This window comes from Anarhichas minor, unplaced genomic scaffold (genome assembly GCF_050575085.1).
Source record: "Anarhichas minor isolate MPS153535 unplaced genomic scaffold, ASM5057508v1 ptg000007l, whole genome shotgun sequence".
Taxonomy (NCBI): Eukaryota; Metazoa; Chordata; class Actinopteri; order Perciformes; family Anarhichadidae; genus Anarhichas; species Anarhichas minor.
Window position 1 is genome coordinate 17,851,565 of NW_027466453.1, and position 27,863 is coordinate 17,879,427.

General features: G+C 42.7%; 3 protein-coding genes across 4 annotated transcripts; 1 reads left to right on the forward strand and 2 right to left on the reverse strand.

Annotated features, from left to right (window-relative positions):
• On the forward strand, window positions 1-4,515 carry mylpfa (myosin light chain, phosphorylatable, fast skeletal muscle a). The gene is made up of 7 exons (XM_076086336.1): window positions 1-86; window positions 704-802; window positions 2,055-2,130; window positions 2,231-2,335; window positions 2,983-3,061; window positions 3,155-3,203; window positions 3,723-4,515. The coding sequence occupies exons 1-7, from the start codon at window positions 84-86 to the stop codon at window positions 3,822-3,824; spliced, it is 513 nt and encodes a 170-aa protein (XP_075942451.1). The 5' UTR covers window positions 1-83; the 3' UTR covers window positions 3,825-4,515.
• A 314-nt stretch (window positions 4,516-4,829) lies between these two features.
• tbc1d10b (TBC1 domain family, member 10b) lies at window positions 4,830-14,666 on the reverse strand. Of its 2 annotated transcripts, none has more exons than XM_076086334.1 (10): window positions 14,202-14,666; window positions 12,083-13,123; window positions 11,188-11,287; window positions 10,978-11,085; window positions 10,303-10,409; window positions 10,052-10,166; window positions 9,255-9,320; window positions 8,985-9,174; window positions 8,690-8,844; window positions 4,830-8,542 (listed from the first exon to the last, which is right to left on the reverse strand). In XM_076086334.1, exons 2-10 carry the CDS (start codon window positions 13,102-13,104, stop codon window positions 7,640-7,642), a joined length of 2,766 nt encoding a protein of 921 aa, XP_075942449.1. In that variant the 5' UTR covers window positions 13,105-13,123; window positions 14,202-14,666; the 3' UTR covers window positions 4,830-7,639. The 2 variants fall into 2 exon arrangements, with proteins under 2 accessions (XP_075942449.1, XP_075942450.1); XM_076086335.1 differs by having other exon boundaries at window positions 14,516-14,662.
• Window positions 14,667-16,264: 1,598 nt separating this feature from the next.
• On the reverse strand, window positions 16,265-27,589 carry hsd3b7 (hydroxy-delta-5-steroid dehydrogenase, 3 beta- and steroid delta-isomerase). Its single transcript, XM_076086337.1, has 6 exons — window positions 26,180-27,589; window positions 24,142-24,297; window positions 21,244-21,352; window positions 19,528-19,627; window positions 18,262-18,424; window positions 16,265-17,249 (listed from the first exon to the last, which is right to left on the reverse strand). The coding sequence occupies exons 1-6, from the start codon at window positions 26,418-26,420 to the stop codon at window positions 16,837-16,839; spliced, it is 1,182 nt and encodes a 393-aa protein (XP_075942452.1). The 5' UTR covers window positions 26,421-27,589; the 3' UTR covers window positions 16,265-16,836.
• Between the last annotated feature and the right edge of the window lie 274 nt (window positions 27,590-27,863).

Sequence of the window (27,863 nt, forward strand, 5' to 3'; positions counted from 1 at the left end):
GCCTCCGGGGATGTTCGTAAAATGCGGCTTCACACTGTCTTCTCCTCCTTGATCAGCCAAACCTCCACTCATACCGTCTCAAGATGGTGAGTACCAGGTTTCCCACATCTCTGCAACTCTTCTGGTGGAAATATCAAACCAACCCCATGGATTAACTCTTATCCGCATTTTTTTTGTTTTTTTGTGGCAGCTTTAAATAATATTAACTTAAAAGAGATGGGAGCCTTTGTCATCACTTCCAGTAAATCGTTTTTTGTGGATTTTTGGATAATTGCAGTTGTTGTTGATGCAGTTTTAAGGATGCTTGGGTTGTTAAATTCTAGTTTGCACTTCAGATTGCATGCCAAACTCAAACATCTGGAGGATAACAAAACAACCCAAGTGCATCTCATGTTCTCAACCTGGAGGTTATGACCTCTTGACTTAAATCTGAGGGACATGATTGATTGGAAGGAAAATTATTCTGCTACACAATTTTGATATCTGTTTTTGTAGTTTTACCATTTTTGGTTTCTAACACAATTACTCAAATGAAACAATGGAAATGAAAGATGTTCATAGGAGTAAATCCCTATTTTTGGTGGATGTATGTGAACGTATACATCGTTTAATCTTTAGGGGCTACAAGCCAAAAAGGTTTGGAACTCAGTAGCATCCCTGTGAGTTTTTTCTTCAGGTTTTCACTCATGTGTTTGTCCTCCAGGCACCAAAGAGGGCAAAGAGGAGGCAGACAGCAGGAGACAGCGGTTCCTCCAACGTGTTCTCCATGTTTGAGCAGAGCCAGATTCAGGAGTACAAAGAGGTGAGGTTCGTCCGGCCACACAGCGACACTCCATCGCTGCAGGAGTGTCTCGTTTTCTACTGTATGAGCATCAGGGAGCAGCCGACGTCTGTGTTTTCTAGTTAATGGACAGACACATAGATGTAAAGAGCCTGAATTAAAGCTGCTTTAACTTCAGTTAAATTTCTTGGACCAAATTAGAGTTTTGTTACGCAGCTCTTGGATCCATTTTCACAGCAGTTGCTATTTTGCTATTTTTCTGCCCTGACAATTCAATAAGCACCAGAATGTCATTAGGAGGAGCTCCGAAATATCTGTCACCATTTGAAGCTCTCCACATATCGTTCCCCTTTGACTCCCCTCCTCCCCCCCCCCCCCCCCCCCCCCACTCCCAGCTGTCACTCAAACATCTTTTTAAGGCTGAAGGCTGCGAGGCCAAACAGAACAACTGGACCTATGTTGTGATACAGATCGGAGGATGTGAGGAGAGGAAAGAAAAGAGGACAGTTGATGTTTTGAAAACGTTCATGCGTGTTTAATCTCTATTTAACGTCATTTAAAAAGCAGAGACAGACCAAAAGCAGAAAAGAGGAAGTGTGAAGGGCGTGTGTTGGGGTTCAGTAAGGTCGGGCAGATTAGATTTGATACGGCCGTACATGCCTCCTGCGATAAGTGATATGGTTCAGTGCCACTTTGGGAATGTATGACACGATGATTGCGGTGATCTTAGCACGGTGCACAGATGGAAAGATAGCAGGGATGTGTTTCGTATCTGTCAGAGCGGGGGCAAGTGTGTGTATGTGTGTGTGTGTGTGTGTGTGTGTGAGAGAGAGAGAGAGAGAGAGAGAGAGAGAGAGAGAGAGAGAGAGAGAGAGAGAGAGTAAGAAATAGGAAGGCAGGGGGAGAGATGAGAAATGAGTTCTAGTTGAAGAGATTAAGTTTCAGAGTGGATCACACAGCTGTTCCCTAATGATGCTTTCCCAAATTAACATGTAAGGAAAGACTCGGGGCTACCTTAAGCACCCCCAGCTCCCCCTCACCCCCACCACCCACACCACCCACACCCCACAAGGCCACCACAGTCAGAGTGGACTTTTCGGGTGCAGCCTTTTTCTTGCACAATATCCTCTGACAACATTGGTAAAGCCCTGCGTCACAGATACTCACAAGCTGGACAAAGTGAGGACAGAAGAGTCCCTGAAAGAGGTCTCACCTCATCAGTTTTAAGTGTTTCCTTCAAGTAATAAACACATTCTGCTTCTCCTCTTTGTAGGCTTTCACAATCATTGACCAGAACAGAGATGGTATCATCAGCAAAGATGACCTGAGGGACGTGCTGGCTTCATTGGGTGAGCGCCGTTGGGATGAATCTACAGTGGAAAAGCATGCGCGGCTACTTGTTTCATGGTCTCTTGTACTGATCCAAATTTGTTTTTGGATCCTGTTCAGGCCAGCTGAACACCAAGAATGAGGAGCTGGACGCCATGATCAAGGAGGCCAGCGGCCCCATCAACTTCACCGTCTTCCTGACCATGTTCGGAGAGAAGCTGAAGGGTGGGCGTCTCATTTTCACCAACTCTTTCTCCCAAAGTGTTTTACGTTATTTACATTACAAAGTAGACATTCAGTCGACAGTGGACTCAAGTACTCTTCCTCTGTATAATTTTGAGGTACTTGTAATTGAGTATTTCCATTTTCTGCTACTTTAGACTCGACAAAGTTTCAGAGGGAAATTTGTACTTTTTACTCAACTGTATTTATTTACATCAATAGTTACTTTTAAGATTTCATATACAAAACATATTGTCAGTTTATAACATATGATGCATTCTTACAGATTAAACTACCCAACAGTGTCGGAAGTAGTTCAAATAAGCTCTACTGCGACCAACTGCAACATTAAATGGCTGCTTACATATCAATAGATCCAAAAATATTATAATATGCACAATAGGTTCTTTAAGATGTGGATGCAGGGCTTTTTACTCATAATGGAGTATTTTTATTAAGACATGGACAAGTTATGAGACACTGGACCCCTGGGCACAGACATGTAAAGGGTGTTTTGGATCTCTTGTAGTTTTGCGTCTCTTTGAGGATGTTTTGTGTCTCTTTTTGGTAGTTTTGAGTCTCCTCTTCATAGTTTTGCATTACTCTTTAGTAGTTAGGGTTAACTAACCTCTCTGTCTTGTCCTCGTCAGGTGCTGACCCCGAGGACGTTATTCTTACCGCCTTCAAGGTCCTGGACCCCGAGGGTACTGGAAGCATCAAGAAGGAATTGTGAGCAATCTATTTAATAATAATTTCAACGTTATTCACACATGTCCAATTCATTGTTTGACCCCCAAAATCTTGTCTGTTCACTCATTCCAGCCTTGAGGAGCTCCTGACCACTCAGTGCGACAGGTTCTCCAAGGATGAGGTAAAATCACTGCAGAACTGCACGTTTTTGGCAGACTGGTCTTATATTCAACATATTCTGAAGTACTAATAGTCAGACAATCATCCACCTGTAACATATAGATTTGCTTTTGACGCGTTAATTCGAAATATTTTTCAGAAGAAAGGTAAAAAATGAACAAAGTATGGGATGCAAGTGGGTATTGTGTTCTTAGTCAACTGCCTTTATAGTGACTATAAAAGTGTCTCATTGTTTGCAGATGATTTTCCCTTATTTCACAGGGAAATGTCAGTTCAGTATGTCTGCATACTAAATCCATCCATTGCTCAAGACTGAGAGGTTTAGTTGTCTTTTAAGTGTTACTTGGGCTAAAAACTAAACGGTTTCGTAGAATAAGCTTCTATAAAGTGGGAGCTCTCTGTAACAGCGAGTGGATAACTTGACCGGTGTCCCAAAAACATGCTGCATTCGTTTGAAGAATATCAGTGTAGCTACATTCTAACGCCATGCTCAATATCCAACCTTCATTCTCTCCCTCAGATCAAGAACATGTGGTCCGCCTTCCCCCCAGATGTTGCCGGCAACGTAGACTACAAGAACATCTGCTACGTCATCACACACGGAGAGGAGAAGGAGGAGTAAAGAGAAAGCTAGAAGACATAAAAGACAGCAATCCCTTTGCTTTTCTGCCTTCCCTGCCCTCTTCTTTCCTCCTCTTCCTCCTCGCCCACCTTCTGTGTAAACCCATGTGCTCAGCCGTCCGTGGTCAAACCAAAGACTTGTCACAATGACACATGAGAGGGCTGATGCCCATGGGGCATCTATGTTTGCTTATGGGGAATAGGGCTGATTTCCAATAAAAGGATCCTGTAACATCATTTCCATCCACAAACTTCTCAAAAACCTGTTCTTTCCTTGCAACCGTCTTCTGTCTTCTCACCTCTGTCTGTCCTGTCACATCCACCTCTGAGAAGACAGGTGTACTGCTGGGGAGGGGGGAGGGGGGGCACACAGTGCGAGGACCTCATTCTACATTTTGAAGACGTCCTCTCGGGTGTAAAAGGGGGGAGAGGAGGGGGAGCAGTTGCAGGTTAGAAAGGAAAAAGTAGTGACAACTTGTCTTCCTTGAAAAGTTAAAAAAAAAAAAAAAAAAAAAGATTGGAGGGGAGAGAAAGGGCCGAAAGAAAACATTTAAGTCTTCGATTTCTTTCCCTCTGCTCCTTCCTGCAACCATTAAATCATCTTTTTTTCCATAAGCTGGACTCTTCCTAGCCTTTCCTCTGTAAAAATAAAAGGGACAAACTGTGAATAAAATCTCTTTCCTTTTGTACAACAGTGTCTCTGTTCAGTGGCTCTGTGCGAGGAATCCAGTCTGGTGGAGTAAACATCAGAATCCCTCCTGAATATATAGCGACATCTAGTGGAGCGTCTTGACATCTGGATGTACAAATAGGAGCCCGAGATGTAAATCTGATCCACAGCTTAATATACATAAATGACTAAAGCAATGAATGCTGGTTAAAAATAAATGCATCAAAATGTATAATGTTTCCAAGAATACAGCAGATCTCAAGGTTGAATTCATCACTATTACGCAGAAAGAACATCGTCCACATTCAAACACCGAGAAAGACAAAAACAAGATGATTTAATATATTATGGTTTATTACTCATCACAAATGTCATTATCGTCATCAATTAAATACATCAGTTGTAGATCTGAAGGAATGAATTCAATTAGCTATATGATTTTTATTTCACTTTCGCCAGAGAGTGACAATGTAAACTTAAAAACACAACAGAAGTAACGGCATGGGGAGAACATAACCAGCGGAGACGCTTCTTAAAACCTTTGCATTAGTGGGAAGTCATCCTCGATCAAGAACGACGCTTTCAGGATCGATGCAGAAATGCACAACGGACCTGATAGAAACGGGCTTCAATATTGCAGTGCTGACTCCACAAGCTTAGCGAGATTATTAGTTTTGATCATCGAGGCATCTCGAAGCCCTCTGAAATAAGAGACATTACATTATCGCCAAGACATGAGCGGCGAGGATGTATTGCTCATACAATATTGTAGCCCACGGGACAGAAAGTGTGCCCAGAAAGAAAACCTTCTGCAGCACAAAAATCCATTTCTTCCCACGAGACACCAAACAGATCCTCGCGATCGGTTTGGTGAAATCAGTGCTGCTGTCACCGCACACCATCAACAGTCGTGATGGAGGCGGATTTGCATAGATGAGTTCAGGTTATCCTCACTAACGCGACACTAATCTGTGCCTGTGAATGCACCGGCGTCAAAGGAAAAGGGGGGGGGGGGGGCGTGACGTTTGTATCTCTAAACCACAGCCTTGTAAAGACCTGAAGTGAAAAACAATGAAAATGCAGTTGACATGTTGGCTACAATTACACGAAAGTCCCTCTAACCCTCAACTACAAAAACAGTACAGTTAAAGAGCATCAATGTTTGCTTTTTTTTTTTTTTACACTAACTACCTGGCACTATTCATCGTATACTGATGGGGTTCAGTGCGGTTTAATGTATGCATAAATATGTTACAGTACAGAACACTGAGTGTAAATAGGTTAGGGAGTTAGTCCAGAAGTCATCATGAATGTTACAACACAACCTGGTGAGACAGACACACTCAAGATCTCCAATTAAAGAACCATTCAAAGCTCAAGAATCACTTCTTAGTATATTATACAGTACGATTAAGACCTTCAACTCCCAAAAATTCTGCCTGAATCGTCTCACGGTTTGTTCTTTCTACTCAAGTCTATTTAATACTGCGCTTCATTAAACCGGAGACTCGTGAACCTTTTGCTGACCTCGCCAACAGTGACGGTAAACTTAAAAACTTAAATAAAAGCGAAGACGTGCATCGTGTTTGTCGTGTAGAAGCAGAGGACTTGGCGTGCAAAGAAAAGAAATCAAGATGATCCCCCTGCAACCACACCGCGTAGTCGGCCATCGTTCCAGTCAACCAGGTGTCTCTTACTCACATAGAAAAATACTCGGATGCAAAATAATAATAATAATAATAATAATAATTCATAATATACTATATTTGATTAAATTAACCACTTTGTACATAAATACACCAGAACCTGAAGGTCAAAGTTGAGAGGTTAATGCTACATTGGCACACCTGGCACCTCCAGTCAAGTGGCTTCCTATAGGTCCTCCAGGCAGACGTCTCTACGTCACTGACGCTCCACTTCAGTGCTACTTTGTGACCAAATCACAAGTGCAAAACAATCTTCCTTCATTCTCTTTTAAGATGTCTGAAATCACATTCTAGTGGGTTCGTTACCCATGCTGAAATTTGGCTAAATAAAAAATACATACATAGGATTTTGTTCGTCAAAAGCAAAATAAGACAAATTTGATAGATTTGGTCTGCGTTGCAAGTTTCCGCGCAACCAGCTTATCAATTATGTTGCGACCGCTTTTTGCAAAAAATCAACCTCGGACACAAGAAATGTAAATAAAAATAGTAAAATGCTCCCTGTGTTTTCTTTTGTCAGAGACAGAAACACACTTCATGGTTGTATTCTTAATGTTCTCCCTCTTTTCGGCCGTGTACATCGCTCCATTTCCCGCTTCAGGTTTATTCCACTGCAAGAAGAATTTGGGATAAAAAAAAAAAAAAAGCAGCTAGAGGGAGACTGAAAACAGGGAGGCCACACACACACACACACACACACACACACACACACACACACACACACACACACACACACACACACACACACACAGAGACACACACACACACACACAGAGACAGAGAACAGAAACACATTTCACTACACTACTAGTGTAGTGAGGCACACACTCACTCACAACATTTAACATGACAATAAATACATCCTCAACAACATTACTAGCATTTCTGCCTTCAGTGCCTGTGTTTGAGACGACTTCAGAGCTTTTCTTTTCTTTTTGCCGCCGACATCCAGAGAACGAGTCCACAGACGAGAGACGAGGGGGCGTGTGGAGCGCTAACGGGATCCTATGTGCTGTAGGTAGACGTGTTATTTACATACTCTATGGCACCGCAACTATCTCTGCAAACCTTCAGTTCAACGATCCCTCGAGTCAATGTTCCTCTGAACACTGACATCCATCGGATTAAAATAATAAAAAGAACAGAAATAAGGACTGTGATCTGTGATTCACAGTCCGTGCTCCAGTTGAAAAAACATCTCACTTAAACCTGGTGAAAAAGAAAGCATTGAGCATGGGGGCCAAAAAGCCCCCCGAGGTGCTGTTAATCCAGTTTTCTCCCCATAGTCCAGAGACTACATTAAGTCTTTGAAATGACGTGTTAGGAAGCCACCCCGTGTATTTGTATTGATCACTCGTTCTGTGTCTGGGGGTCTTTTGTTCCCCTGACCTCTTTTTGTTTCGTGTCCCTTTTCATTATCCTGGAATGACGAGTGGGGAACTAGGCCGAATCTCTTGCTGCTGCAGCTCCATTCTTGTCCTCCGCTTCTCCTCCCCCTTTGTCCTTTTTCTTCCCCCCTTTCTTCTTCTCCTTCTCTAGCCTCTCTTTCTCCTTCCTGAGCCTCTCTTTCTCAGCTTTGTCCTTTTCTTTCTTTTCCTTCATTTTTTTCTTCTCGTCTTCCCTTTCCTTCTTCTTGTCTTCTCTGCTCTTCTTCTTCTTCTTCACCTCTTCCTCTCCGGTTGCGACGTCAGTCGCTGGCACCGCTTCTTTTTTCGAATCTGGAATTGGCGGAAGCGGGGTGTTGTTTGCCGTCGGAGAGGGGAGGGTGGGAGTGATCTGCTCGGAGACGATCTTAGGGGCGGGGAGAGTGCTGGGCGGTGTTGCTGTGCTTTGTGTCGGGGCCGAAGCGGTGGGCGGGCCCTGTGCTGAGGTGTCTGAGGAGGAGGCCTGAGTAGGCCCACATGAGGAGCCAGATGCTCCTCTGACTAAGGGGCTCCGAATGTGGGGTACCGGTGCCCTCTGAACGGCCCCTGGAGGAATAGGTGGTTTATGGCTGGGGCTAGATGACTGATGCGTCAGGCCCTCCATCCCCGAGGGGCCCGAGAAGGAGCTCTTCTTGGATTGGGAGTGGAAGGGAGCCTTGGACCTGCGGAAGCCAGGGAGTGAGAGGAGGCTGGAGGAGGCCCTGAGGGGTCCCGGCGGCGGGATCGAGCTTCCCAGGAACGAGAAGCTGCCGCCGGAGCTGATGGAGGAGGCGCGGCGCTTGTACTCGAAGATGGCCCTCGTACCGTGGAGGCGGCGGCCGGGCTGGTGCGTCAGCTCCCCTCTGGACTCCCTCCACTTCCTCACCTGGACGTTGCACTCCCTCTCTATGAGCGACTCCGTCACCGGGAGGATGATGATCTGGACGACACATGAGACGAGACAGACAGACAGAGGAAGTGATGATTACTAGACTGGGCACTACGGGACAAAGTGACTCACACCTCGTGTCGCTGAGTAAAAACAGAAGCAGCTTTTGTTTATGTCCGAAAAGAGAGAGACACCCACCTCCTGTACCAATATCTCCTCTCTGATAGCGTCGGGTGAGATGTTCCTCAGACGCTCCATGGTTTCATACATGCCCTGTACTTCCCGCAGTTTATCCACAGAGCCGAGCATCTGTTTCAGGAGCACCATTCCCACACGAAACACTATCTTCACCCCTACAACCAGAGAGCAAAATGTTTCTACTCCAGCAAGTATAAATATTGATCCAAATTCTTATTATACTGTTAGAATTCATCACCAACTAGAGGTAAATATAAACAGACAGCAGCTGGTTTTATATGGATGTGAATGGTACCTTCACAGAAGAACATGTCCCACACACGCAGTACGCTGGCCCACGGCAAGGTGCGAGAGAAGATGCACATGAACCACTCAGTCATGTAGAGAATCGGGTCGATCTTGAACTTCTTGAGATGACGGTACGCCATCGGACACGTACGCCGCAACAGGGAGAAGAAGATCTCCCCGTCCAGCTGGATCGCCTCCTAAAAACACAGAAATGATGGCGTCAATAAAGCTGAGAAAAACCGACAGGACGTTCTGACAAAAGAGTTCCCTCACTCACCAGTCCAGCGCTGTAGTAGCCGGGAAGATACTTCTCACATATCTGGACGAGGCACCAAAACGCTTGCTGTGAAAACGGAACCAAAGTACAACAGTTTAGGTTATAGTGAGACCGATAACTGCATCAACGCCCACTTTTCCCTTTCTTCCTTCTTTTGGAGATATATAGTGATGTATGAAAACAATTATATAAACACTTCCTGTCCTGCTAAACAGAGAACAGCTTTGAAACGTTCAGCATATACAGACACACTCCGGCTACAGCAACTGTGTCATTAGAAAATAAAACCTGCAGCTACTTCAGTATCACTACATCAGATCAGAACACCCGTTTACATCAGGGACTGACTGATCTCAGGTTTCAAATCGTCCGATGAGGCAGGTCCGTGTGGTAACCTTGCTGTAAAAACGTCGACCGAGCAAAGCAGCTGTAACCTGAGTCCTGTCTGCAGCACAGACGCTTGATATTGTTTCGGTCTGGTCTCATGAAGCATCAGCAGCGTGTGCGGTCTGCTACTATTTTTAATTTAGCGCTTTGTTTCGTTTTCTCGCACGCCCACTCTCTCTGAAGTAATGTGTCCAGCGAAGAGGGACAAACAGGAAGAGAGATCACGCTTTAAAACAAAAAACATGACGTGAACCGCACCGTGTGGTGTGCTACGCACTGACGCTAACTCGTCTTCCCGAGGGCCCGCTGGTCTGGAATCACGTTGGAGATTCTTTTGCCTCATGTGAAATCACGCAGCGGGTATTTGACCTACGATACAGTCTCGTGTGACGTGTGAGAACCTGTCTCACCTCAGCCGGCATATGCATGAGCAGCACCGCAGCCACCGGAGCCTGGGCCTGGCAGTAGCCCTCGTCAGGCCGGTAGACAGTGTAGGCCTTCAGGATCCGGAACAGATCCTGCTGCCTGCAGGAACAAACAATGAACTTATTAGAGATGCATGAATTATGCTTCAAGTGTAAACCTTTTTAATGCAGCAACAGATTAGTCAATCATGTGTGTTTACTCAGATGTTGTGTTTTTTAGTTGTTGTTTTTTTTACCCGTGGCCACCGCGAGCAGCAAACATCTCATGGAAGGGAAACTGTCTGTGGAGATCTTTCTCTATAATGTCCAACCATTTAGCTTCTCCCTGCTCTCGCTCCAGCTCCTGCAGGGAAAAAAAAAATAGACAAGTTCTAGAAAAAGTTCTCATTAACTCATGGAGTCAGTTTCCAAATTAGCCAACACAGTGGATTAGACAGGAAAGCCCTGTATGAAAACACATTTGAGAGTCAGACAACACAAACAATACTAAGCAGACTGCTGGGACCCAGACCCAGCCGAGCCCCCCCCCCCAACGTGGACACGGAGGCCGGCAGGCAGGATTACCGGTCCTGATAAGAGGCTTAAAGCTTGCCAGGTCTGCGCCTGCGCCCTTTCAGCACCCCTGGAGCTGAAATTGCCCGGCTCAGCCACGACGTCCCATTACAATTGTCCCCACTTAGAGCCAGTTACTCAACCACAATACTGAAGCTTCTTCAATGTCCTTAAATATTCTGAACACTGCTGCAACCAACTGAATACAAAGAGAGAGAGAGAGAGAGACGCGTTCAGGCCTGAACTGACAAAATCTTAGACCTCATGTTTTTTTGTTATACCATTCACCGTCTGTGTTAAATTGTAAAATGTTGATGTTGATGAAAACTTTTAAAAAGACAACATGGTAACAGTGATACCTCAAATTTTCCCGGGTTGGCATCCAGGAGCTCTTGGCTGTTGGACAGCAGCTGCCAGGCTTTGGCTCTGAGAGAAGATGGAATCCCCTTCCTGCAGCGCAACTTCACCTTTAACGCACAAAAACACACACAGGGTATCAGCTCTGGCATTATGTCAAGTATGACCAATCCAAGTATACGTAAAAACACATCTGAAAGGCCGATGCGTACCTTCGGGAATCGATGTTTGATCCATTTATCCCAGTTGTGGAACATATCGAGCCATTTCACCTCCCTTTGTCTGGCGACTTCAACTCGAACTTCCTTTTCACTGTAACGTGAGCGATATAAAATGACTCCATCACTGACAGAAGTGAGAAGTACTCGTTTTATTTTCACACCTCTACATACTGCACTACGATATGTTTCGACATTCTAATCTCGTTGCACAAATGAATTACTCGCTCTCTGTTTCACATCAGTTTGCACAACGTTATGATGAATTGATCAGACACAGAACAACATTGACCAGAATTCACTGCCACTAGTGACGGGCAATCTATATTCAACAGTGGAAGAGCAATTAGCTCGTCAGAAAAAGTAGAAGCAAAACCTGACAGAAAAGAGAGGAAGAGAGCAGATGGGCTTGAGAGGTGATACCACAGAGACACACAGTCAGTACACATTGAGTCACAAAAACGCTCTCAGCATTATCTGAGTCAGACCAAGGGGAGATAAAGGATGAACAGATATGTTTAGAGCAGCAGAGAAGAAGAAGAAGACAGGAAGGAGAGGACTATCTCTTTGGGGCAGATGGATGATGGAGCGAATGAGATGTTTGAAGCAAAGTGACCGATTAAAAGGAAGATAGGCAGGATTTACATGTATCTGTGTAAACAGATTCTGTGGCCATAATCTAATGTCTCATAATGCATATAGTGTAATGTCTACATTAAGCTTAAAATAAAGAGATGGATTTTTCCCCCTCCTTCAAACAGCCATAACGAATAACCGTCTCTCAGTTCAGAATATCTCAGACTTATCTGTTAGACATAATGACTTCACTAAGTGATCAATATTTTGCACAGTGGACGGGAGCTTCATTAGTTAATGTCATAACACTCACCCTGTTTCACTGTACTGATTCCCACCTAGGAAGCCATATTTATCCGTGCGCCTGACAGCCATGCCATTGACCTCCGAGTCGGAGCCCACAGAGCTGCCGTCCTCTCCCAGCCCAGATAGAGACTCCAACGTCCCCGACATCATGCTGGCTGACTCTAGGTAGCTGAGGGTGTCAGGGGCCGGCCGGGGTTTGGGGTTGGGCAGCGGGAAGGCTGGCTCTTGGATCAGTGGGACAGTCGGGCTGGGGAGTTCGGCTCTGGTGGGGGTGCTGGGCGGTTCTGCTTTCCCTGCTTCAATGGGAGTGTCGGGCTTCGGGGAGACGGGAGGAGGCTGACTTTCAGGGTGTTGTGCTTGTTGAAGTGGCTGAGGTTTCTCCTCTTCAGCTGCTGCTGCTGCCGTATCGATGGATTCTGCAGGAGCAGGAGCAGGAGCAGGCGCAGGATTGGAAGCTGCAGCGATTCGGGGTTGTCCCGCTGTAAAATGACCATCTTCCATAACAGGATTTGGATTGTGTGTGACATGCACATTGGGGTAGAGATTAGGACCAGGATTGAGATCAGGAGAAGGGGATGCCTGATGCACTTCGCTCTGAACTGATGGCTCACTTGAGAGTGCCGGGGTCTCTGTTTCAGTATTAAAGAGCTCTGCAGCTGGTGGGTCACCGGTCATTGTTTCCTGCTTCATAACATGAGCTCCAGTCTCTGCAGCTTTCCCTGCTGAGTCCTCCGCCTGTGGAGCAGCCTCGTGTACCAATAATGCGAGGGGGGTCTCAGCAGTGAGTTTGGGAGGACTCGAGGATGGCGGGGGAGTAAAGGGCAAACCCCCCGACTGCGCTGCAGGAGTGTTTCCAGTCAAAGTGTTGTCATTGTAGAGGGAAGACTTGGGCGAGGAGGTCTCCTTGGCGGACTCTGAAGCAGGGCTGTTGGTAGCAGGGTGCGCTGAGGAGGATGGAGGGATGGATGGAACTGCATGAGGATCACCTAATGCAGGGGGTGATGGGGATAGGGTGAAGAGTTCGGCCATGATGCCGCTCTGATCTCTCCTTTACAAATAGAGAGAAAATAATAGACATCAGTTTTCTTTTGCTAGAGAGCAGCTGTCAGTTCAGTCAATAAATAAAACCTACAGCTTGGATCATAAACCGTTTATTATATAGAGGATAGAGATGCAAATCCTCTCAGCAACAAGTCAGGACCCTGGCAACTTTAAAAAAGGTCAACGCTTGATGCAACAGATGACTAAAGTGTATGAAAATCTTTGAGCCGTTTTCTATAAAGCATAAGCGCAGAGTTCCTCTTCTTAAAATTAGATCAGAGAATACAATAGGAGAAGCAGCAGACCGTCAGCCGTATAACTCCAAGCCACTGTCAGTGGTTTTACTTGTAACTTCAAATGTGATGTTTTTGATGTATTATTTCTGCAAATAATGTAACAAGCTACACACACACACATATATATATATATGTAACAAGCTACATACATACATATATATATATGTAACAAGCTACATACATATATATATATATATACATATATATATATGTAACAAGCTACATATATATATATATATATATATATATATATATATATATATATATATAGTTTACAATAAAACTACTTTACGATGGTATAAATATTAAAGCATACAACTCATCACACCAGAAAAACGCTGACATCTATAATATCTCGCTTTAACACTATCTTACTTTTTCATCGGGTTAGCCATGGTGACGCAAACACCTTCCTGATTATATGTTTATTCTACAGATATAACAGTGAACTGACATTTAACGTTATCAACAAAATATAGTGATCCAGTACTTTGCTGATAAAGCAGGTTAATGTGTATCGTGGTGGTTCCAGACAGCTATTGGTTTCATGCTGGTAGCTAATAACACCAGACACTTTGTTGTCATATCCTCTCTCTCGAGGCCTTTCTCGAAGCGACTCAACTTCCCGATTCAGCACACAGGAGCGATGTGGTTTACTAATAACTAATAGTCAACACCCTCCCTCCCTCCCTCCCTGAGTGCTGCCAGGCCCTGGCCGAACAGCGTCCACGGCCTTGTCCACCCCGCTGCCCCAGTCAACCGCAACTTCAGCTCGGCTGCTCAACTCACCCACAACCGGCGTGTCACTGTGATCCGTCCGCCTGGATAGCCAGGGGGGGTTCCTACCCGTACGCTCCCCCCGCCACTGCTCCGGCTCCGCAACCTACTCGGTGAAATTAAACGATGAAAAAGGGCGAGACCCGGGACCAGGAACCGCTGAACGGGGGCGAGGACCTGGAGACGCAGACGCCTTGCAATCGGCGAGCTCGCTGGCTAAGTTACCAGCTAAGCTAAGTTAGCTTGTTTAGCCTAATGTAACTATTAGCATTAGCGCCGATAGCTGTTTCTGTTAGCCTAGCTAGCTAGCCGAATGTTTCGGTTACCTCAGTTAGACATGCCCACTTGCTGCGACAATTCTCGCCAACCTTCTAAAGAATAATTTTCATTCTGAAACAAAAATGACTTTCTTTGTTTAATGCACCCCAGCACAGCGGTGTAGGGTACATCCAACACCAGCAGGCTGCATTTCCTACTGACAGCTACGTGCGTGTTCTCGTCAATGTCGTCGTGCACACGCACGCACCCGCACAGGAGCCTCCCTTCCACAGCAGAAATATGCTATTGTACACAAACTATGCATTATACACAATGGTGGAAAGTAACTAAGTACATTTACTCAAGTACTGTACTTAAATACACTTTGAGGTTGTTTTTTGAAACTTTACTTTACTTGAATATTTCTATTTTATGCTTACTCCACTACATTTCGGATGGAGATGTAAGTCTTACTTCAACACTGTAGCTTAGTTACCTTGCAGATTCAGATTAGCAATACTAAATATACTTAACAAATGAATACTTATATATTATGATTGCATATAATCTGGCAGTATATACATTTGTTCGATAAGCTCCACCTTTACCAGCTGCAACATTCATTTTATTTATACATAAATGCATTACTAATTATATTCCAATGATGTATAGATGTATTATTTTGAAATGGATCCTTCTACATAGTGAGTAGTTTTACCTTAAATCATACTTTGACTCTTACATGTTTGATGCATGACTTTTAACAGAGTATTTCTACACAATTGTTTTGCTACTTTTAACAATAAGATATTAATACTATTTCTCCACTAATATGTTAATGATTCTTGACATTTTTATTTCCTCAGATTTTATTAAATTTTTCCATAATCACACAAACATTTACTACAAGCATCAAATATGTCTATTTGTAAAGCACCCTCCACATACTTTTTTTTGAAGAAATTATATACCAAGGAGTTACTTAAAAAAGAGAAAAACATACATTTCCCAAATTAAAACAATGATGGGAGGTTAAATAAATGCAATCTAATGAAAACACATTCAATGATCAGTGTCTTCTTTGTTTCACTACACTGGTATGTTTCTATAGCACCAGTAGATGGCACAATCCCATTTAATTTCAGGTAACCCTGAACATGTAGGTTCTGCTGATCCACCAAAGCATCTGTTAAACACACACATGCACAGCCATGCTGACCACCAAACGCATTCACCAACATTATGCTGTAGGATGTTAGCAGACAAATCAAAGAGAATATAAACTTGAGATTTGTTTTGTTTGGAGAGACCATCATAGTTTGTGTGGGGATGGTGAGTCATTTCTCTGCTTTCCTTTTCACACTAGCAGGCATGTGATTGTTGTGAGGATTGCCATGGTTAAAAACCACAAGAATTGGGGGGGGGGGGGGGGGGGGGACACCAGTAATTCTACAAGGGAACTCCCATATACTTTGTCTTACTCATACAACCTAATGCTATCCAGCTGGTTGTCATCGAGTCTGACAACAGGTTTCCACAAGAGTATCAAGGAAGACCGAGTCCTTTGCAGTGTGCGTAAACAAAGTTCATCGTGTCCATGGTAATCCAGAGGGAGAGGACTCCCAGTAACCATGTGTAAATGGTAAGTAAACAATGATTTAAGATCATGAATCATATCTCCAGACTGTACAAACTGTCATGATGATGTACACTACACATGGTAATAAAATACATGAGATCAGTTATAGAAATAACAAGAAATGCAACCTCTCCCTGTAATGTGAACCAAGTGCAAAACCACAACCAACAAAGCCATGTGGAATATATTAAATCATCTTTATTTAAAATTGAACCAAATGAAAGAAACTAAGCATGATACATTTCATCGACAATGTCATTATAAAACATTCTTTAAATTAGATATAACATAAAACATAGCTTATCAATAATAATACATTACAGAAATACAGGTCTAACGTCAGGTTAATGCTTGTAAACCGTGTTTACATTTGTCATAATTACAAATGTTGATGTTAAACAATCTCTGATGTGAAAATGTTTAATATCTGAATAAAGCACATTCGTAACGGAAAGCAGTCCGTTTGGTGTTTGTAGCTGGAAAACTGAATCCAATGGACTTTAACAATGAATCATACATTCTTTAACAAGGATATTAATGTTTGTGCTTCATCTGAACAAATGCTTTAATTATGTTTTCTTTACAACTAAGCTGCTAGACTAACACAAATATAACAATGAAATTAAATATTTTTTATACTGTAAATTTGCTTTCCTTCGGTTTTATTGGAGGTTACTTCTTAACAGTGTACTTCTGGAGTCCTGCATGTCTACGTAGCAGCTTCTAAAGCGTGCTGTACTTGAGGTCACATTAGGAGTCTTTGTTGTTATCCACAGGAAGCGTGTCAACCCATTTCTGTGTGCGGGTGCGACACTGGTCCCAGTCGTACAGAGGGCGGTACTGGAAGTGGCGCTGGGCTTTATCTGAGCTGACAGTGAAGGAGGTACAAGCCACGGCCAAAGTGTAACGGTTCAGCAACGGTGTGTAGTTGTAGACGGGGCTCAGGATCCAGCGGAACAAGTCATTAAGCATGGCCATGAACCAGAGCACCGTTGAGGGTATGCGCACCCGTCTGAAGTTAAACGTGGAGAGGAACTGCATGTTGAAATTCTCGTAGCTCTTGTAGGGCGAGTCATCGTAGCAGAAGAAGGCTTCCCCTCCGACTGTCTGTGGGCGATCTCTCAGGGCTCGGGCTGCAAGTACATGCATCCAGGCCACGTTGCCTAGAAACACAAACAAGTGGGTGAATACCAGAGTGATGGAAGAAGAGCTCAAAACACTCAGAGGACAAAAGAAAAAGTAGTCAGTTTCAAGAATGATTCCTCGTCCTCACCACTGTTGTTTTACACCCTTTCAAATAAACTTCATGGTTTCTTTGGAACTTGAGTTAATGGTATATAAAGAATTTTAAAAAAAATGTGCTTTTCGAGAATAAAATTGAAATCTCGAGAATAAGGTAAAACCTTTAGTATTAGTGAGAAAATGAAGATTTTTTTTGCATTTTGAGATAATGTTGAAATGTTAAGAATAAATCAAACTACTAACGTTAGCACATACACTGAAATTTGGAGTTCATGCCTTGACATTTTGACTTTATTCTTGAAATACCAAAAACAAAAAAAGACAAATATTCCTCCTCATTTTTTCCTTATGCCCTTTTACGCCATATTTATGCCGTTAAACATGTCGAACATGAAATAAGAATCTCCACTTAAACTAGTGGAATAAAATCCAGTGGTGTAAAAGACAATATACCTTATTTAAAAGTTGTGCACAGTTACAACACTTGAGTAAGAATGCTAATTTGCTAAACAGCTGTGACCACATTACACTGACGTCAACTGAATACAGGCTACAAATTACAAAATATCCACTGAAACCAGCATATTGAAGCTGGTATAAAATTGACATCAGCACACCTGGAAGGAGATTAATTTCATACTGCTGTAAAGATTTATGTGCCGATACTATGCACATGGTATTGTTGTCACAATGGACAGATTACTCAACGGGCTAACTGGGCAGGCACAAGCCCAGGCGTCCAACAGGTTAGGCGGCCCCTGGTAAGTGAGACAAAAGGACTAAAGGAGACAGAAAATGTCTACAAAGATATGCAAAACATCCAAAAAGAGACACCAAATGACTACGAGGTTTGTTCGGGTTCTCAGGCTACATTGGTTAACTTTGATGCGTCTTCAAAGTTGTGATTATGACTCGCAAAAACAGGAATCCTACCTGCATAGACCCGTCCATGTTCAGAGTCCTCTGGGACACCCCCGACGACCGTGCCTCCCCTTTCGACAGCCTGATTGTAGAAATCCTTAATTAGCTGGTGTCCCTCGCCATAGATCCCCGTCGGCCGCAGAGAACATGTGGATAAACACTTTCCACCCTTCACCTGGACAGGAGACAAAACCAAGATTCAGACTTGGTAAAAATACACTTATACACAGAGCGGTCAAAGGGTAGATTTCTGTGGAATTTCATTGTAAACAGCAGGAGTTACACCACAGCAAAGCCACAAGGGGGATGATCGAGCAATTTTGTGGCTGAGAAGTTTTGTGGTTGAAATGTTTTACAGTAAACAACTTCTACAGCTTTCTCACACCCAGTCTTAACCCTTGTGCCTCGCTTAAAAAAGAGGCTCTGATGCCTTTAGAGTACAAACATATCTGTGTCAAGCATCATAACCTCTGGGACTTCATTCAGTTTCAGAATTTAAACTTTTAAATGTCGGTATTTTTACATCATACCACTGTTTTTCTACAATTAAATAAGAAAAAACAAAAAAAATGTATTTTTCTTTTGAAAAACTAAATGCTAGGGGGATTTGTTTCACAGTCGGAGATATGTCAATGAATAGCAACAACATAGATTTTGATGCATTGCATTAAACACTGCAGTGCTCCATAATACAGCAGCGATGCCCCTCGTGGAAAACAGGGAAATAGCATGCATCTGCCCCACAGGGCAAACATGACAAAATGGTTCAATCGAATGGAAAATAGTTTAAACTATAATTTTGAAGCCATTGCTCGAAACGTTTGTCTGCGTGTGTGTGTGTGTGTGTGTGTGTGTGTGAGTACTTTGGCAACACAGTTTATCATAGACTTATTACAGTAGCTGAGGTTCAACTTCCAAAATTCTAGAAAAAACTACGGCAAACCAAAATGTATGTCGTATGCATCAACACAGACAAAATAATCGAAAGAATTAAGCCAAAAATGTCCCAAGAGGGGCACAAGGGTTAAGCTATGATGTAATACATTATAAAATCTAATATTTTGCATTATAGTACTCAGTAATAAACATTAATACACAATCTGGATGGCAATAAATATTGTTTCTATTCTGCATCATCATGGTTTCATGATATTCATTTTAACACTGTTGTTGTTTTTTTTGTTTTCCCAGTGCGTCTTTAAAGTTTACAGGTAAAACATACTTTCATAAATCTCAATAAAACACCCCAAAACCAGAACACTGTTAAACATAAAGTACCTTCTTGCCATTAGCTTCAAGCACGAGTTTCTCTGCCTTTGCTTTGCTCTGAGGATAGGCCATCGTGTGTTTCACTCTGTACGGCGTGTCTTCATTGCCCCTGCAGAGAAAGAGTTAAACAGTCAGAGGAGACTCAGGAGAAGAACGCAGGTAGTGTGTTTTCTTGACCTCGCCAAAGGTATGAGGGGAATGTTTTTATCTGAAGCCCGACAGACAGAGAGGCCACAGAGCGGAGGAGAAAAGTGTCTCCAGCGTTTCCAACAGGAGAAGACCAAAGTTCAGTCTGTCACTTTGATACATTGAATATTGTTGTGAAGCACACACACAAACACACACACACACACGTCACGTCAAGTCACTCCACTCCCGATACCGTAGGTAAATAAACAGTGCGTTGAGACATAATGTGTGAAGTAATCATGCAGCTCTGACTCACAGAAAGCTGGTTTGTTAACCCTGAGATGAGGGAAACTGGTCCAGGAAGAGAGGAAACTCAAACTCTGGGTCAGTTACCGTTGTAAACCTAACTTTATGCCTAACATGTTATTATCTGAACTTACTGCTTTTGTGTAATTTCTTCTATCAGCGGTTTTTGCCCTCACATTGAAATATTACACACAACACAGCTGTTTGTTGGAGAAGCTCCACTAAAATGTTTATTTCACATAATGTATGGAAATACACTATAATATTTCTGCGGTAGCAGGATGGTGGTGCAGCTGCAGAATGTAGTTTGGCATATGTTTGTGTTTATTAGGCTGCGTATAGTCTGAACGGGTTAAACTTTCAACATAATTTCAGTGACTGCATTTGAAATTACTACATTTGTTTAAGTAGCTGAAATAAAGCCACAGAATGCTGTTGAGCCCAGATCCAAACAGATGTTTCATTTTAACCTTTTAATCATCTAAAACAATACTACTGGATCAGAACGTTTCTCTGATCGATACATTTTTAAATCTATATCTTTCATCTTCACTTAGCCCCCATGTTTCATCCCCATCAGATTAAAACTGAACAAATATATCATAAATGTAATGAATATACTAATATATGGTCAGATTCCACCAGTTCACCATCCATTGAGGAAATGCAAGTCTGGAATAAGATGAAATTATAGACAAGACTGAATAAAACGCTCCGTTTTCATCGTGTCAGCATTGTTTTTGTTATGGTTTCTGTGCATCCTTGCACCAAAATATTCCACTATCATCCAGATCAGAACAATGCTCTCTATTGAATTGCACAGACTTCCTCAGAGAACGTAACCTATTCTTACATAACAGCGTGACAATTGCTCAAGCGTGTTTTGAGTTAAAGTTGCAGACGTAATGCTGGCAGCGTTACGCAACCCGTGTCTGACATACCAGACGGTCTGGTGTTTAACATTAACGAGGAACAGTGAGATAGCGAGCGAGTCTTTGAAAGCCCCTCGATTGTACAACCAGGGTGCTGGTTACTGTGTGTTGTGTACTTTTGTCTCCACCCAATCATATCTGTACTGAACAGGCCTTTGTGTTTTCCATGATGGTGCGTTCATGAGAAGAAAAAAAATAAGATAGTGACCACAGAAACGAAACTGCAAGAGCTAAAGAATTTCTGAGTGTAACCATATGTGCTCAGACTTGTACACTTGTCACCTTGTTAACTTGGTCATGCAGACACAGATGATCAGAGACAAGTAAAACCAGAATGACGTTTGTTTTTGAGCTTCACCTGACGAAGGCATCTCCGTCGACGTTGGGGCCGATCACTTCCATGCTGCTGGTGTAGACCAGGCACTGGATGCCACACTCCACACAGGCGTTGATCACGTTCTCCGTCCCTGAGCAGAGAGAAAAGTTTAAGTCATCTAAGAGATGGGAAGGGGGGGGGGGGGGTACTGGGGTTGGAGAGATCAAACTAAATTGTTATTGCGTAGTCCTACAAAGCCACAGGACTGACTTTGACACGGTTGGATTGTTTTCAGTGCACCTTTAAGTCAGTTTTAAATGACACAGGATGAAAGTCTTGGAATTATAATAAGGAGAGGGTCAACAGGAAAGAGCCACATGTGTTCAGCTGATATAAGAAGAAAACATGTATTCCTGAAACCTGGTCTCAATTATGCAAAAGTGGAGCGGTGGTGGAAAGAAATACGGACATGGCAAAGTGGAAGAAATAATACCAACAATACTTTTGAGGTCTTTCCGGTTTTCCACAATAAGACTTTTTAAACTTTAGGTGGCCTGGTCTAAACCCTGGCTGCCACGTTCTAAATTAACTGTATTTAAGAATGAAATAATTTAGGATTAAAAGAAGTTTTAGAGAAACCAGTAAAAAGAGAGTTGCAAATCTCTAAGTGGCTCAAATATAAGCATGCGTCAGCACTTCAGCATCGTTCCACAGATTAAATAAATGTGTTTTTGTGACCTTGTTCAAATGGCTCATAAAATCAAGATCAGATTCCCAAATGAATCTCAGATCTGTAACATGTGTTTCAATTTGCTTGGACAGACGAGCAAACACTGACTGAAGTCTCCGACTTTCTGCTCATTTCTGTTGAAAGATATATCGCTCATCCAAATGTTGATGTCAGTGAGACAGTTAAACGGAGTTTCAAAGAGCTGGGGTTGTCTAATGAGGCATTATCAAATGCTAACTTTCAGTGAATTTAGGAGAAATCTACAGACGCAAATAGACAAAGTAGTGAAATAAACACCTACATGTGTATTCTGAAGGTTTTCTGTCCACAAAATCTCTAAACTGAAAAACAATGTTTTTGCCTGCAGTGTCTCGCCTTAAACCAGACAGAACCAAACATCAACGCCTGCATAAAGATAACTGATAACAGAAATACATATTAGATTATATATTTGAGTGTAGGGTTTGGTTTGACTGCTAAACAAACAAGAGTAAGTGTCTATGGCCGTGCTCGCAGCTCTTTGATTTAAACACTAAGTACAAGTGAATACAAACATTCAAGGTTCAGCAACCATCTGTTTTGGGGAGACCTGAGGCCACACTCTGGTTCACAGCAGGGTTAAAATCTCCGGTATGTACTCAAGCTGAAGGCCAGAAATCACAGAGCCATTGACGTCAACAGTAAAATATATTCCGACTGGAAACCAAAGATACTGTGTCATGATCTGAACTCTTGTACTGACATAAGTTTCCCACACCGGCAATTCCTACTCATTGTGGGAGGTTAGAGTGAGTTTATGTTTGTGAGACTGAAGAAGAGGGAGTTAACATGAAATCAACCCAGGGGAAATAATATCAAATTCTTGTAATATTGCTGAGCCAAAGGAATCTAGACCGAACCGCCCTCAGAATCAAATCACTTCCTCGGCTTAACACAGACGGGCACAACTTTAATTGTGTAGAGGTTTGATGAAAACATTAAATCTTACTGAGCTGAGGAAGTTCTGGCACTTCAAAACATTAACAACTTCCAGACATATGGGAGTAATTTATACATTCAATTCCAGCAGCTGTGTGTTTAGTCTATCTGCTGAATCACTGCAGACTTTTCAAGGCCACACACCGACTATAGCCTCAACCCTCGGACATGAACCCAGACACCGAATTGGTGAACTCCTTTCATCACCTGTTCCATTATTGTGAGCAGAATCCTCAGTCTGGATCGGTCGGCAACCTCCGGGTCTGAAGAGTGAAGCCAATGCTGAGGTGCCTTACACCTGCATTCTCTCTAATGGCCATCAGGGGGCGACTCCTCTGGTTGCAAAAATAATTCTGATTGTATAGACGTCAGTAAACTTATATTACCTCAGGGAACTTTGTAAACACGAGTTGATGGGATCAATCACTAGTTTAAAATATTCTACAATACAAGATTAAAGATTCATTTCAATAGCCATAAACTGAACTAAATGCAGTAGGTCATGCAGCAATAAGGGGGAAACAATCTTGCTGCATTCAGGTGCTCCTTGTACACGAGTACTTTAATGTCTACAACCGAAGTGGTACAGAGCTACTTTGAGCTGCACTAACAGAGGGAAGGGGCTTAAAAGACCTCTTTGGCACACGATTCCTAAAAATGTCACTTAGACTTTATAAGGATGTTCAAGTTTGGATGCAACTATGTGATGTGCTTCACAACACTTTATGAACAATTATTAGACAACATTCAATATCCAGGACCTAAACCTCTGACTATCTCTTTACAGATCCTCTGTTTGGACTCCGTCTTGTTCATTTGTGTGTCACCCAGACATTATTCAGGGGAAACACCGGCTGATACAAACTCTGCTCGTGACTCACACTGATAGGGTTAACCAGTTAAGAGCAGAATGACCCGACATGCTTTTTCAATGCACAAAGAAACTCTACCATACGTTATATTACAGAATATGTAAAACTAGCCCTTTATCCAGGTTGGAGTCTGTCACTGCAGAAACGGGCAACACAAACAGGCAACGTTGTCTCAGTATTCACCAACGTGATCGGTAACATGGGCGAAGTCACGTCCTTGAAAATCATCCACAACAGGAGAAGGCGTGGGTTTCCTCTGTTTTCTGGTTTCCCGCAGTAAAACATTGCTAAAACAGAATCACCCCGTTGACGTTTCCTCCCTTTGTCATCACTCGGGCCACCAGTCCCCTGATGTCTCACCTGTGACATTGACAGCGACGATGAGGGTCTCTGGGACTTTGTGCCAAACGTCCACCAAGCTGGCAGCGTGGATGACGACGTCGGCCCCCCGGGAGGCCTCCAGCACGCTGCTGTAGTCTGTGATGTCCCCCTGGATGACCACCACCTTCGTCCGCTCTGAGGGACAAACAGGAAGACATTCAGTCAAAACTCAGTGGTTTTCCTAAGAGCTCGACAAAGTCCGGGAAGAATGAACTCACTTTGTTTGTTGGCAAATTACATGTGAACCCTCATGTGAACAATGCCTTTTTCTTTCCCCAACAACAACGAAGTTGATCAAAGACACGCTTTGTGTCATATTTGCAGATTATCTGGATCGTCTTCCGTCATTGTAATTTGAAACGATGGTGCATGATTTCTCAGAATTTGAGGCGATACCTGAACTTCTGAAAGTGTCTGAGGTGAAACAGTCTCTGCTTTGTTTTGGTCACCGCTGAGTCAATTAACCGTTTCAAAACCCACCTTTAATCTGGGATTCATCCTGTAATAAATAAATATAATCTCATTCTCTTTATACTGGGATGTTATCCGTTTTAAATTATCCTCATCATTTATGAAGGTCTTACACTTGTGCTTTACCTTGGCTCTCATGCACTGTCCTTGAGATGCCGACAGATAACGACGCCGCCCTGTAGCTCTCGTGGAGCCGCCCCGGACTTTTGAACACTGAGTCAGAGATCCTGTTGTAACTCAGACACTCCTTCTGGAGACGGCGTCTGTAATTTGACCAATTACGGTCTTTTAATTACAGCCGTTCACACCGATTTAAATCAGCTCAAAATGTCAACACAATTAAACATCTTGTTTTGTGTGAGTCCCGCATTGGGTGTGACTGTTAGCTGATCTGTCAGGGGCCCAAACAGCAGACCTCAGTCTCTACGGACAATAAATAATGAAAGCTCAACAAAGTACTTTCCACTGTGGCATAGGAGGCGTCATCGGTGGTTGAGCGCATTCCCCACAGCGATGAGGAGAAAAGGCGTACTGTTGTTAAAATGGAAAAAAAACACTGCTTGGATTTTGATTAATTTGATTGGTGAGGTTTATTTCCCCCCGTAGGAAAAAAGATGAGTCAACATGTGAGAGGCGGAGCGCACGTGAACCACCTCAGGTCACAACACACAAAGGTGGTGACAGTGACTAAACACAAACAGGTTGTCAAGGACATGTTATATACCATCTCTATCCTGGAACAGGAAGTGCGAGTATTCACAGCCCAGATGTCCCCTCTGCAGATCACTCAGCATGTGAGGGAAATTATGCCAGTGCTGTTTCCATGTGGAGACGCAGAGTTCAGCTGCAAACGCCCCATCGCCGCCTCTCACATTACCGAAAACTAATAGAAACGCAACGCTCACGGACGGATTAGGAGACAATGGGCCCCTGGACACTGGCATGTAAAGGGCCCCACCCCTCCTACATAAGAGCCAGAGCCACAGGTTCAAAGGGGCACATTCTTGGTCATTTTGCTGCTCTTTGTAGTTGTTTTGCGTTCTTTTTTTGGTTGTTTTGTGTCTCTTTCCCAGCAAGAAATGTTAGCAGTAACTTCCAACAGAAGCTCTTGCTCAGGGTCCCCTAACCAGTTGGGCCCCTGAGCCTGTGCCCTGTAGTCCCCTTCAATACTCCGGCCATGACTTATAATCAAGTGGAGGTCTATCAGTATCACAGTAGACCTACAGGACTAAAAGAGAGAAAGATGTAGAGAGAAACCATGCAAATGAACATCGTTTGAATTACACACAAACATGCAACTGGAGAAAAGTTGCATCAAAACCCTTCTTCGACTATCAGGAACCATTCGTGTTGTTAAAAGATGTCAGAGAATCTAATATGAATTTATCAGAGACAATCTTCAAGCGGAAACTGTCTCCGATACGACGTTGTGAACCAAACAATTAGAAACCCTGAAATTAAATACAAAGCACGACAGAGCTTTGAAAGAGACACCAGCTTCGCCGATATGAGGTCAAACTTTAAATGACGAAGGGAAACGTCTCACCTGTGCCGAGTCCATTCAAACTTAAGTCGACGTGTTTGTCGAACACCCGGATCTCCGCCAGCTGGTCCTCCTTCTCCAGTAAAAGCCTCAGGAGATGCCGGCCGAGGAAGCCGCAACCTCCGGTGAGCAGATAAACGGGACCCGCCATGATGTGCTGCGGTGACAGCTGCTCTCTGCGAACTCTGAGCTCCTCAGCGTGCAGCCTGAGCGAGACGCATATCTCCGAAAGAGGAGGAGGCATGGCTGCGGCTTTTCTGTTCGTTTTTTTGTAAACCTTTATTGACACAGACAACGTGCCTTCAGGGCCTTTCTCTCCTTAGATCTGCACGACAAACATGGGCGGAAAATATTATGTGGTTCAAATAAACTCGTTCTAGCACATACATCGCAGCCAGTGGTGGAAAGTAAATTTACTCAAGTAACTGTACAATTATGAGGTTCTTGTACTTCCATTTTCACTCAAAGGGTTATTTGAATTATACATTTATACAATACGACAGCTTTGGTTACTAGTTATTTTTGAGATGATCAAAAGAAAATATAAATTAACTAATGCATTGTTATATATGTTATGAGGCTTTAGGTACACCCAGTTTATAAGTTATTGTTGTTAATAAAAAGGATCCAGATTGTCTGCAGAGCTTTTTCAGAAGATGTACGTGCACACAACCCAAACGTTCTCACTAATTGCTTGTTACTGATCTACTTGAGTCCTTTATTTATTAACCAGTTAAAAACATGAGTTTAAACTTTTGTCCCCACGGCTGACAGTGCATGCAAACACGGAGCAGCTTTTTCTGTGTAAAGTGAGGACCTTTAACAGTGGGTGTGCACATGAGTTTGGTATGCACTTGAGTATTTGCTGTGGTGTTTTTAGCTGAGCCCACTCCAACTAACCAAACACACAAAACCACTGTCCCAGTGAATTTACCTTTAAAAAAAATGTCTTTGTGAGAACAAGATGTAAACTAAAATATCATATTGTGGTGAGTTTTTAACTACATATATATCCAGTTGAACTAAATTGACTGACACATCCTGATTATACTCCATGTATGAGTTACCTTTAGTCTGTCAAACTGTCGAGGCCATTACACCCATCAGGTCACACATTAACACAGGATGACCGATCAAAGGGCGGTCGGCTTTACTTTGTTATCTGATGAAGAGTTCCATCAGTTTGTCACACTTTGAGAAGGCTGATAAACTTAAAGATGGCTATAAAACAACTTCACATACGCAGTAATTCTCCCGAAGACCTGGAAACATCCTCTGTCTATAATCAGGGGAGTTTCTGGTAATATGTTCAATAATAAACACGTATCACTCGCTGGCATTTCTATTTGCAAGGATCATAGCGTATTATACTTCTCATAGTTGTAATACAACCTTTTTATAATGCGTTATAATACATTATACATGCTTTTCTAATAGTTCATTTATATCATAAATATGTGCATATATATATATATATATGCATATATATATATATATATGCATATATATATATATATATATATATATGCATATATATATATATATATATATATATATATATATATGCATATATATATATATATATGCATATATATATATATATATATATATATGCATATATATATATATATATGCATATATATATATATATATGCATATATATATATGCATATATATATATGCATAT